We start from the raw sequence: 12,677 nt of genomic DNA on the forward strand, positions 1-12,677 counted from the left end.
TTCCTCTTGCCTTTTCCTGTCCCCCACCCAGTGCTGGGAGCCCGGGCAGAGGAAAACACTTTTCAGAGGGATTGGGACTTAACGGAGGCCAACGGCACCGGGGCCTCCGGGTGCTACAGGACCCGAAGCAGGGTAAGAGCCACAGCAATGACCTATCCAGGGACCTAGGAGTTCACTGTTCTACCCCTCTACCTCCCAGGGATCCAGGAGCTAGAATTCATTCTCTCATCCGTTCCCACCCCCCTCCCGTGGCCTTAGGACTTGGGGCCTTACCCTCTTCCCTTAGGGCCATGCTATCTGGTGAACGAAAGGAGGGCGGAAGCCCCCGCTTTGGGAAACTTCATCTCCCAGTGGGCCTGTGGATCAATTCCCCAAGAAAGCAGCTGGCCAAACTGGGGCGGCGCTGGCCCAGCGCTGCCTCTGTCAAGTAAGTGATCAACCTCTGTGGCATGCCTGCCATCTGTCCTTGTTTATCACTGAGTCATGCCAGGGACCCTAAAAGACGGGCAGTGGTTCCTGTCCTAAACAGACGAGCGAGCTGGAGGGGGTTGGGGGTGGCAGCGGAGGACAGTGACATCTAGATGCAGGGAGGGAAGAGCTGGGCCAAGACATGGGGCAGGCTGGATGGGCACTGGGATGAAACACACTAGGCAGGCCCAGGGATTGGATTTACTTTCCTTCCTCCCGTCTCTGTTCACCTTGGAATTTCCTACCAAAGGCCGTATCTTTATTAATCATATTACGTATCTCTTTTACTTCCATTCTTCCCACCCCACCATCTTGGTTTTCTGCCCCCACCCACTACTCCTGTCTGTGTCCCTCTCTCTCCGGGTCTTTGTCTCTGAGTTTCTGTCTCTCCCCCTCTCTTGGCTTCTCTGTGTCTTCGGCCCCTCTCTCGGGGTCACTTGCTCTGGGTCTGTCTCTGCCTGTCTCTCTGCATCTGTCCGTCTGTCCTCTCTCGTTCTTTTGTCTGTGTCCTCTGCCCACTTGTTCCTCCTCAGGTCGTCGTCCTCCGACACGGGGAGCCGCAGCAGCGAGCCGCTGCCGCCGCCGCCGCCGCCGCACGTGGAGCTGCGGCGCGTGGGCGCGGTGAAGGCGGCGGGGGGCGCGTCGGGCAGCCGCGCCAAGCGCATCTCGCAGCTGTTCCGGGGCTCGGGGGCCGGCGGCGCCGGGGGCCCCGGCACGCCCGGGGGTGCGCAGCGCTGGGCCAGCGAGAAGAAGCTGCCTGAACTGGCGGCGGGGGTAGCCCCGGAGCCCCCGCTGCCCACGCGCGCCGCGGTGCCCCCGGGCGTGCTCAAGATCTTCGCCGCCGGGCTGGCGTCGGGCGCCAACTACAAGAGCGTGCTGGCCACGGAGCGTTCCACCGCGCGCGAGCTGGTGGCGGAGGCGCTGGAGCGCTACGGGCTGGCGGGCGGCCGCGGAGCGGGGGACGGCGGCTGCGTGGACGCCTACGCGCTGTGCGACGCGCTGGGCCGGCCCGCGGCGGGCGTGGGCGGCGGCGAGTGGCGCGCCGAGCACCTGCGCGTGCTGGCCGACGCCGAGCGCCCCCTGCTGGTGCAGGACCTGTGGCGCGCGCGGCCGGGCTGGGCGCGGCGCTTCGAGTTGCGCGGCCGCGAGGAGGCACGCCGGCTGGAGCAGGAGGCCTTCGGGGCTGCGGATCCGGACGGTTAGCGGGGGAAGGGCACAGACTCGTGGGGGCGGGACCTATACGGGAGGAGGCGTGGCCCTGGAGATATTGGGGCAGGGCAGTGAAGAGGGGCGGGGCGTGAGCTAGAGGCGGGGCTAGTAGAATGACAGGCTTGACCCTGGGCAGGGAGTGCGGGGGCGTGGCTTACAGGGAAAGGAGGCGGGGCCTGTAGAATAAAAGAGTGCTGGGGGGCGTCCTCTGGGAGGTGCTTGAGGCGGGGCCTAAAGAGAGGGAACCTGCACTAGACGTGCTGGAATGGGGTGTACAGGGAGTGAGGCGGGGCCGTTGGACAACTGCTGGTGCTGTTCTTGGGCGGGACTTAGAGGTAGGGTCTGTAAGGGCAGTAATGTAGTTAAGGGGCGTTCCCTATATAAGATATCTTTTCTCCTTCTCCCTTTGGGAAATACAGAGGTGTAGCTTATTTTATTTTAACCAAACTAGGATTCTGCCACGTAGCCCAGGATGTCCTTGAACGCTTGCTCTCCTAGCCCCAAGTGCTGTAATTACAGTACACCACCACGCCTAGCCCGGCCATTCTTTAATTTTTAATCTCAACAAAATTCTAGGTGAAGATTCTATGCAATAACGTATATAAAGGGCTTGGCATATGCTTAATAAAGATTAGGGAAATAAAAGTAACCACTCAAGCCGGGCGGTGGTGGTCCACGCCTTTAATCCCAGCACTCGGGAGGCAGAGGCAGGCGGATCTCTGTGAGTTCGAGGCCAGCCTGGTCTACAAAGTGAGATCCAGGAAAGGCACAAAACTACACAAAGAAACCCTGTCTCGAAAAACCAAAAAAAAAAAGTACCCACTCAAAAGAATGGAAATAATGCCATCCCTTCTCTGACAACAGACCAAAACAAAAAAACCTTTACTGAGCACACAGAGTGAGCCATACATGTTTTTGGTCTCTGGTGTCCAAGGACAAGCAAAGTTTCCAATTTCTCAGATCTTACAAGCTTAGTGGAAAACATGTTTATTCATTAAGCTCCTTCCATGGGGAGCGTACTATGTGCTGGGGCCTAAGAACTGTTAGGAAGGTGGGTATTTCCAGCTTCCTGAGGACAGTTTTCATTGTTGATGCCTAGACTGGTTCCTGACACACAGGAGCTGCTCCCTGAATGCTTGTTAAAAGAATGAATTTCTAAGTTGACAACTCCAAGTTGGAGTCAGGCAAAACTGAGTTCCAGAGCCAGGGAATAGCCTCTGTGTTTTCCAATTTCCCATAGGCACCAACGCCCCATCTTGGCGGACACAGAAGAATCGGTCTCGGGCAGCATCTGGTGGGGCGGCTCTGGCCAGTCCAGGTCCAGCGTCAGGATCGGGGACCCCTACTGGGTCTGGGGGCAAGGAGCGGTCTGAAAATTTGTCCCTGCGACGCAGTGTGTCTGAGCTGAGTCTGCAGGGGCGGAGGCGACGCCAGCAAGAACGCAGGCAGCAGGCACTTAGCATGGCCCCAGGGGCAGCTGACACCCAGATGGTACCCACGGACCCTGGAGACTTCGATCAGTTGACTCAGTGCCTCATTCAGGCACCCAGCAACCGTCCCTACTTCCTTCTGCTCCAGGGCTACCAGGATGCTCAGGTTAGCACTATGTCCCTACTCACAGAGCCACACCAGACACAGTAGGCTGACAAAACCACACACCAAGAATGCCTTGGGTTGAGGCCCTCTCCAGTATAACGACAGTTCCCACAAGGTTCCCAAATAGGAAAAAGATGGTAGGAGCTGAGGTGTAGGTCAGATACAAAGATCCCATTTGAGAGGTATAGTGAATGTTTCCTTTCATTCAGAGGTGAAAGAAAATATAGTCTTGGTCAGAGGCCAGTCTGTTGTCAAAAAGACACCTCTCACAAACATCTGTTCCTTGAAGGAAAGTCTGTGTCCTAGGTCAGGGAAATCTTTGGTATCTAGACCCTTGTTCTGGAAAAGGCAGCTTTCTTGATAGGAGAAATAGACTAATACATTTATAAAGGTTCACATGGGAACCATCTGACCCCTTGTTGATGGAAGCAGGAGGCACTGAAACCTGTATGCATTTTTATTTTTGCAGTATTGAGGGTTGAACCCAGGCTCTGCACCTGCTAGCAAGGTGCTCTATCTCTGAGCAAGGCCCCCAAGCCTACACTGGTGGGTTCCAGGCAGGTGGTGTACGGCTGAACTATTCTTGCAGTCTTTTAACTTAAGAGATAGGAGCTCCATCGGTTGCCCAGGCTGGTCTTGAATTTATGATCCTCCTGTTTCAGCCTCCTGAGTAGCTGGCATGACAAACCACGTCATCCAGGCCATGTTTCTATGTATCACATATTTGAGGGCCACTAGATCATGAGCAGTAGGTTTGTTTTAGGAAGGGGGTCAAATGGTGCATTCAGTTTTAAAGATGGAGGTGAGAGTCCACTTTTAAACCAGGGTCTTCTGCAGTTTCTCTCTCCGTTCAGTGGATGAAATGGGGCATGCTGTAAGAAGGGGACTCTTTGAAGCATCTCTAAGCATTTCTAAAACGGGCCACTGTCTCTCTGGAGGTCTTTGGAGATGCCTACTTTGGGAGGGGAATATCAAGAGCTTCCATTAATGGACAAGGAGAATCTTTGAACTCCAACCTGAGAAAAGAGTCATGGATGAGTCCATTGTTGACATATGTTTCCTTGAGGGTGAGTCCATCACTGGATGGAAATAAACAAAAGCCCGTTGTAGAGAGGGGTGTTTTTGAAAGTGCGCCTTCATTGGATAATGGAAATAAATGAAAGCCCGTTGTAGAGAGGGGTCTTTTTGAAAGTGGGCCTTCATTGGATGGAGATAATGGAATCCTCTTGCTAGGTTCATGGATTGTTTCTATGAAGACATCCATTGCTTGCCTGGGACGATTTTGATAAAAACTGTTATCGGAAAGGAAAATACACTCAAGAACTGACAAGTAGGGCTATGAATGGGAGTTGCCAAGTTCCTTGGAAAGGTCTGCTCAGGATGGCTATGGAAGCCCCTGGCCGTGGAGAGTTGAGAAGACAATTTATTGGAGAACGATCTGTTTGGAAACCTCTTCCAGCCAGTAGAGTTATTTCATGTGCATTTGGTGTGAGGGCGTCAGATCCCCTGGAACTGGGATTATAGACAGTTGTGAGCTGCCATATGGGTGCTGGGAGTTGAACCTGGGTCCTCTGGAAGAGTAGCCACTTCTTCAGCCCATGAAGGGTCTTTTTTAAAGGGTAGAGCCAGAGCTAGAGATAGCTCTTCAGGTAAAAGCACCCACTCCTGAGACTAAAGATCCAAGTTATATCTCCGGAACCCACACAGTGGAGGGAGAACACCGATTCCCAAATTATCCTTTGACCACTACAGGAACACTGTGGCGCTGCCCCTGACCCCAACTTTTTTTTTTCCCAAAAAAGGATGAAGCCACAAAATGTCTTGGAAGAGGTTATTCATGGGTAAGGGATGCTCAAGAGAGCCCTTTGAGAACCCAGGAAACCTCCCTTGAGGTTTTCATCACTTAGAGGAGGTGTGGTGGAGTGAAAGAGTCTATTGTGGGTAAGGACGCTGTTTGGACATCGCCACCTTCTGCTTTCCTCTAGGACTTCGTGGTGTATGTGATGACCCGAGAGCAGCACGTGTTCGGCCGAGGTGGGCCCTCATCGTCCCGCGGCGGGTCCCCAGCCCCATATGTGGACACCTTCCTCAACGCTCCAGACATCCTGCCGCGACACTGCACGGTGCGTGCCGGCCCCGAGCCCCCGGCCATGGTGCGCCCATCTCGGGGCGCCCCGGTGACGCACAATGGTTGTCTCCTGCTACGCGAGGCGGAGCTGCACCCCGGAGACCTGCTGGGCCTGGGAGAGCATTTCCTGTTTATGTACAAGGACCCCCGCGCCGGGGGCTCTGGGCCCGCTCGGCCACCTTGGCTGCCCGCGCGTCCCGGGGCCGCGCCACCCGGCCCGGGCTGGGCCTTTTCCTGTCGCCTGTGTGGCCGTGGCCTGCAGGAACGCGGAGAGGCGCTGGCCGCCTACCTGGACGGCCGGGAGCCGGTGCTGCGGTTCAGACCACGAGAGGAAGAGGCGCTGCTGGGCGAGATCGTGCGCTCTGCAGCCTCAGGCGCAGGGGACCTGCCCCCGCTGGGGCCCGCCACTCTGCTGGCGCTGTGTGTGCAGCATTCGGCGAGGGAGCTGGAGCTGGGCCATCTGCCGCGCCTGCTGGGCCGCCTGGCCCGGCTCATTAAAGAGGCCGTTTGGGTGAGCGGCCCCTGTCCCACAAGTCTTTCTGTTGCCCCCACTCTTTCCCATCTACAGCCACCCACCTGCTCCCCAGGTCATTTCTGCCATATTCCTGCTTTCCCCCATAAGTTTTCCATACTTATCTCTCCTACTTCAACCAGCTAGCTCTCCGTTCAAGCCTTGAGCAAGTAAAACTACTTTTTCCATGATGCTTTGAGATGGGCTGAGCTAATGGCACTCATAGGGTACTGGATTCATCCACTGTGCTTCAAGAACTAACTTCCTTTGGTTTCAGATTTGTTTAGTAGTACTGGGTTAGATCCCTGACGCTATAGCCTGCCAGGCGGGTGCTCTACGGCTGAGGCATCTGCCCGGTCCCTCAGATGGATTCTGGGCAGGTGCTTGAGTGTTAGCCTCATCCTCAACCCCTCACTGAGGGAGGGATTCTAGACAAGACTGCACTCTGGGCCACACCCCAGCCCTCTTTTTAGTTTTTATTTTGAGAAAAGGTTTCACTAAGTTGCCCAGGCTGACGAACTTAAGATCGTTCTGCGTCAGTCTCCCCTTTGGAGCTGTGGAATCATGGAGGAAAGCATTCTGAGATGTGGGGGAGGTGCCATTGGATGAGAAGCATGGGAATTGCATGGGTCACCCCTTTGGCCTGGAACTTAGTAACAACAACAACAAACTAGGAAGATCCATCGGTGGGACCAACACTGTAGAAGTAACAGGAAGGAATAATCCAGAATGAGGGGGAAAGCCTCACTGCATGAGGGACTAGAGGGGTCAGAGATTTTCCGTGGGGTAGGAAGAAACTCCACGGGAAGGGAGGGAAATGAGGTAAACAGATTACTTGTGACCATAGAGTTAGAATGGGAGAACCATGCCCGGTGACACAGACCTGCCATTCCATCTACAAAAGAGTCTGAGGCAGGAGGATTGCACTTTCAAGGCCTGCCCGAGTTACAGAGAGAGTTTAAGACATTATCTCGAAATAAAAAGTTAAAAGGCCTGAAGCTGGATGTGGTGGCATACCCTTGTAATTCCAGCGCTTGGGGGAGGCAAAGGCAGGAGAATTGCACTGTTGGGGGTCAGTCAGTGCTACACAGAGAGACCATGTCTTTAAAAAAAAGGTGTGTATGTCTGTGACACTGGGAAGATGGCTCAGTGGATCTAAGCCTGAGGTCCAGAGTTCAGATCCCCAGAACCCATGTAAAAGCTGGGCGTTAGACATGGTGGCCACCTGTAATCCCAGCAACCAGAAGGCAGAGACAACATTCTCTGGATCTGATGGCTAGCTAGACTAGCTGGAATTAGCAGGTTCCAGATTCAGGGAGAGCCCCTGCCTCAGCGCAGCGGAGAGTGAGAAAGGAAGACGCCCAACATAACCTCAGGCCTCTACACATACATGTGCACCCCACATATGAAAACACTGAAATAGCTATGCAACACACAAGAAAGGTGCTTTTAGGCAAGCCAAGTTATAGAGTTCTGATCCCCTCAATCCAGCCTCCTTACATTGATTCTTGTCTTACTATTCTACAGGAAAAAATTAAAGAAATCGGAGACCGCCAACCAGAGAAGTAAGAGAAAGCTGGGGCGCACAGGTCTGGAGGCTCCCAGGGTTGGGGCGAGAGCTCGGCGCTCCATGGCGCCTTAGTGCAAGTTCTGTGGCCTCTGCGAGCGGGGAGACTCAGGCCTTGGAGTTTGGTCTTTATACTAAGGATTGAGCAAAAGGCACAGGGATCCCTCCTCTTTCCTCAGCCACCCAGAGGGAGTGCCTGAGGTGCCTCTGACTCCCGAGGCTGTGTCTGTGGAGCTGCGACCCCTCATCCTGTGGATGGCCAACACCACAGAGCTGCTGAGCTTCGTTCAGGAGAAAGTTCTAGAGATGGAGAAGGAGGCTGACCAAGAGGGTGAGCTCAGGCCCAGGACCACTTTGCCTTCCCGTCAGACCCTGAACCTGGACACCTAGGCTCTAGCAGCCCGCCTCTGTCTCCCTCTCACCCCCAGGCCTGTCCTCAGACCCACAGCTCTGCAATGACTTGGAATTGTGTGACGAGGCCCTGGCCCTCCTGGATGAGGTCATCATGTGTACTTTCCAGCAGTCTGTCTACTACCTCACCAAGGTGGGCCTTGCTCCTGCTCCCCTTTCGAAACACTCTCACTTTCTCTTTAACTGACATTGTGTTGCTCTGATATCACTTCCTTCGTGACCGAGGAGTTCTGTCCTTGGAGTCACTTCCCGTCCCTCCCTAGTTCTTTGCTCTTGTCACGCTACTTCCTGTAGCTGACGTCACTTCCCTTTTGGTTCATTTCCTGTCTTTGCTATCCTCAAGTCTTGTCCAGGTGAGTAGTTCATTTCCTCTATCAATCACTATTTTTTCCAAGCTTACACTTTTGAAGTTTACTGTTAAGTTGTGTATTTATATGTATTTGCTGATGTCCCTTCCTGCATCTCTGGCTTCATTCCCTTTTCTGAGCCTAGGGTTTTGTTTTTGTTTTTTTCACTGAAGGATTATGGTGGGGCTTGATTTCCCCTCTACCACCTTTGACCTTAATATTGCTGATTGGACTAATCAGGGCTTCGGCTGCGGTATGCCTGATTCCCTATAAGTAAAATAAGAGGGAATCTCCCAAAATACACGCTCTATAGCCTCCTGGAGTGGCCTTGATGGCGAAGCCCGTACCTCGGAGGCTGTACTTCCGGTATGTTTTGGCAAGCATACTCTCAGGTCTTCTTTGTCACTGACCTCATTTCCTGTCCTTGGTGTGATCACACTTTCCATTGGCTGGCTGCCACCCAGCTCCTACTTCTGGACTCTCCATTCTTTTAATCTCTTTTGGAAATTCTGGTCAAATACTTCTTTGATTGAAGAAGGCACTTTTTTGTCCAGTGTCCTGTCCTGTCTGAACTATTTCTGTGAGAACTACAAACCCCATAATGCATGAGAGATGCTCTTAAAATATCTAAGCTACTTCCTGAAAGCATTTCTCAGGACAAGTTGTTCCAGGAGACCTACTACCTGCTAGAAACACATCTACAAAGTAGGGATTTGATCATGGAGCCCCATGGGAATGGTGAAGGGAGAATGGACTACAACTCCCAGAAGCCCTTTTTTGAATTTCCCATTGTCTTCGTTGGCTGTCACCCTGAAGTTTTTTGCCTCTGTGTCTCCCCAGACTCTTTATTCAACACTTCCAGCTCTCCTGGACAGTAACCCTTTCACCGCTGGGGCAGAGCTGCCAGGGCCTGGTGCAGAGCTGGAGGCTATGCCGCCTGGACTCAGGCCTACACTGGGTGTGTTCCAGGCAGCTCTAGAACTGACCAGCCAGTGTGAGCTGCACCCCGACCTCGTGTCCCAGACTTTTGGCTACTTGTTCTTCTTCTCCAATGCATCCCTTCTCAACTCACTGATGGAACGAGGTGAGGGTTGGGGTGGGAGCAGCCAGGAACCACCCAGGCCCAATCCAGGCCAACATTGGATAGCTTTGGGTAGCTTCAGCTTTGGGCAGCTTGGTTTCTAGTCAGACCTTGTCTGTGAAGTAGGTCCATTCATTGCCTCTCATTCCTTCCTACACAGGTCAAGGCCGACCTTTCTATCAGTGGTCTCGAGCTGTCCAAATTAGAACCAACTTGGATCTCGTTTTGGATTGGCTGCAGGGGGCTGGGCTGGGTGACATTGCCACCGAATTCTTCCGGAAACTCTCCATTGCTGTGAACCTGCTGTGTGTGCCCCGCACCTCCCTGCTCAAGGTGACTCCCGATGGCTCTAACTTTAACCTTCGATTCTTCAGCCCAGCTCAGTCATCCTCTGTATTCAGCCTCTCTGGGACCCCAGGTCATCTCTAACCCTAGATTAGATGCCATGATGGACCACTGGCGGCTACAGAAGTCAGTATCAAGAATGACTGAACAAAACTGTCCGAATGCTAGTGGGACTTGCTAGAAATAGTTCCCTATGTCCTTCTCTTAGACATGTTGAGTCAAAGTCTGGTTTGAGGCTGAGGAAAATGATGGTTAAGCATTGAGTATGAACTGCATGCTAGGAACTGTGGTTAACAATAGCAACAGACATCCCATTCAAAGTAAGAGTATCGACTGGCAGTTTTTCAGAGAAAACTGAACCAGGTAGATCACATAATCTTATGTTTTGTTTTTAAGATCTTATTATGTAGCTCTAGTTGACCTGGAATTCACTCTGTAGACCAGGCTGGCCTTGAGCTCACAGAGATCCACCTGCCTCTGCCTCCTGAGTGCTGGGATTAAAGGTGTTCATTACAACACTGGACCTTCACTTTTTTTTTTAAAGATTTATATTTATTTGTATGAGTGTTTGCCTACATGGATATATGTGCACCATATTCATGAATGCCAGAAGAGGGAGACAGATCCACTGGAACTGGAGTTACAGACCATGTGCATGCTGGGCACTGAACCCACGTCCTCTGTAAGAGCAGCAAGTGTTCTTAACTGCTGAGTCTTCATTCCAGCCCCTTAATTTCACTTATTTATGTCTTATTGCAGTACTGGGGATTGAACCCAGGGCCTTGCACATGCTGGGCAAATACTCTACCATTGACCTACATCTCCAGGCCTCTTTTTACTTTTTAAATTAGAGATAGAGTTTCACTCTGTTGCCCAAACTGGCCTTGGACTTTGAATCTTCTTGCCTCAGGCTCCTAAGAAGCTGGGAGGCAGAGCCAGGCAGATCTCTATGAGTTTGAGGCCAGCCTGGTCTACAGAGCCAGACCCAGGGCAGGCACCAAAACAACACAGAGAAACCGTGTCTCTAAAAACAAAACAAAACAAAACAAAAAAAGAAGCAGCAGCAGAGGAAGCTGGGATGTCAGGCCTTCTGCACCTGGCCCAGCTGTGACCATAGACTTCTAACTTGGTCTTCCCCCAGGCTTCATGGAGCAGCCTACGGACTGACTACCCCACCCTGACTCCTGCTCAGCTCCACCACCTCCTCAGCCACTACCAGCTGGGGCCTGGCCGTGGACCACCTCCATCCTGGGACCCACCACCTGCAGAAAGAGATGCTGTGGACACAGGTATGCAAAAATAGGCTAACAAGCATTGAGGTGTCTTCTTTCCATGTCCCCAGCTTCTTTCTTACCCAGGATTCTGGATGAGAATCTGGGCCCTTTCTTTTCCCAGAAGCTAAAATTGCTGGATCCAGATGCAGCAAGACATAAAGACTAGGGGCTGAGATTGTAACACAGTAGTAGGCTTAACTTACTCTGGGATCCCTTCCCAGTACGCTAAGAAGAGTTCACGTGTTCAATTATTTTTTACTTAGACTTAAGTCCCTAGCCTCTTCCCTCCACAGACCTAACCCTAACCCAACTTTCGTAGGAATTGGGCTCCTCTGTCCTCAGAAATCGTCCAAGATTTCCCAGCCCATCCTCAAGGTTCCAGGGACCCAACTACATAGCTTAGTAATGGTCCTTTTTTTCCTAGTCTTAACTACAACTCGCATCATGCTTTGGGACCCAGAGAACCACATTAGATGCTGGGACTTGCAGTTTTTCCTTCCTTCAGGCGCTAGGCCACCTCACACCCACGCTGAGTCTCTAACTCGGTCTTCCTCACCCTCACAGGAGATATCTTTGAAAGTTTTTCCTCCCACCCTCCTCTCATCCTGCCCCTGGGCAGCTCGCGCCTGCGCCTCACTGGCCTGGTGACAGATGACGCACTGCACCGGGAACTACGCAGGCTCCGTCGCCTCCTTTGGGATCTTGAGCAGCAGGAGCTGCCAGCCAATCACCGCCACGGACCCCCGGTGGCTGCGACGCCTTGAAAACCAACGACAAAAGAACGCGCGAAGCTTGAAACTGCATCTGTTCTTATGCGAGCCCGCCCGGGCGCAGAGCATTCTGGGAGTTGTAGTTTTCCCGCGTAGACCGCTGGGAGGTTGAATTGTCTGGTAGACGATGGGACTGTGGGAAGATGGGCTTGGGGTGTGAATGCCAAGAAGTAATAAAAGTATCTGTGGTATTGACCTTGCTTGTCAAGACTTGGGAGCCTTAGAGAAGATGGTTTTTAAGGTAGCAGGGCCTCTGCTTGAAAAATTGGGTGTCTGCCGAGTTTGGGGAGATATTTCTAGCAATGGCCTCAGCTTGCCCTCTAGCACGAAATGTGACCCTGGAGCACTGAACTCTGGCCACACAACTCGGAACACAGCCCAGACCGTGCTCTGCTGAGTATCAGACCCTGTGTATTGCCAGCAAGAACGGGCCAGCTCCCTCCTACCCACAAAATCCAAACTAGCCTTCTCCCCCGGTTCTTCCGCTGCTGTCTACCTACCGTGACACTGCTGAATCCCCACATCCAGCACCTTTTACCCTCAGAGACCCTTGGGTCCTAGTCCTCTTCCATCAGATGCAAGAATGCAGACCTCAGCTCTCCTCCTTACTCAGCGGCCCAAGCCCCAGCCCTCGTCTCCCAGACCAAGAGTCATGACTCCTGCCCCTTCCTTTCTTAGAACCAGGGATCTGGGCCTCATGTCTGAACTTTCCCCTCCTCGGAATTTGACTCCTACTGCTGCGTCAGGAAAAAAGAACAGGTGGCACCTGCCGGCAGGGTCTGAACACGACCACCTGCCGCTGTAGCTCACCCTGGTCCCAGTCCCTGCACCTGCTCCCTTCTGTCGCCTGTGGCCGCCCCACCCAACCCAACAGCCCGGGACGCAGGGAGGAGACCGTAGGGGGACCCTCGAAGTGAGCCCGCCCCATCCTCCCCGCGTGTGTGCCCCGCCCCTTCTCTGGGTCCTGTCA

The 12,677-nt window shown here is 53.1% G+C and overlaps 1 protein-coding gene across 3 annotated transcripts; it reads left to right on the forward strand.

The window, feature by feature from the left end:
* Positions 1-27: 27 nt before the first annotated feature.
* Rasip1 (Ras interacting protein 1) lies at positions 28-11,903 on the forward strand. 3 transcript variants are annotated; one of them, XM_052712653.1, is made up of 12 exons: positions 28-132; positions 287-427; positions 1,002-1,666; positions 2,918-3,273; positions 5,259-5,912; positions 7,440-7,477; positions 7,659-7,810; positions 7,908-8,023; positions 9,078-9,321; positions 9,479-9,651; positions 10,805-10,952; positions 11,502-11,903. In XM_052712653.1, exons 2-12 carry the CDS (start codon positions 291-293, stop codon positions 11,699-11,701), a joined length of 2,883 nt encoding a protein of 960 aa, XP_052568613.1. In that variant the 5' UTR covers positions 28-132; positions 287-290; the 3' UTR covers positions 11,702-11,903. The 3 variants fall into 3 exon arrangements, with proteins under 3 accessions (XP_052568613.1, XP_052568614.1, XP_052568612.1); XM_052712654.1 differs by having other exon boundaries at positions 40-132; positions 259-427; XM_052712652.1 differs by lacking the exon at positions 28-132 and having other exon boundaries at positions 310-1,666.
* Positions 11,904-12,677: the final 774 nt, after the last annotated feature.

Source organism: Peromyscus californicus, unplaced genomic scaffold (assembly GCF_007827085.1).
Source record: "Peromyscus californicus insignis strain IS unplaced genomic scaffold, ASM782708v3 Scaffold_4__1_contigs__length_199733344, whole genome shotgun sequence".
NCBI lineage: Eukaryota > Metazoa > Chordata > Mammalia > Rodentia > Cricetidae > Peromyscus > Peromyscus californicus.

Coding starts and splice junctions, on each gene's coding strand:
- Rasip1 (XM_052712652.1), top strand. CDS start 625: ATGGGCACTGGGATGAAACACACTAGGCAGGCCCAGGGATTGGATTTA. Junction 5,913..7,439: donor TCATTAAAGAGGCCGTTTGG/GTGAGCGGCCCC, acceptor ACTATTCTACAG/GAAAAAATTAAAGAAATCGG. Junction 10,953..11,501: donor AAGAGATGCTGTGGACACAG/GTATGCAAAAAT, acceptor TCACCCTCACAG/GAGATATCTTTGAAAGTTTT.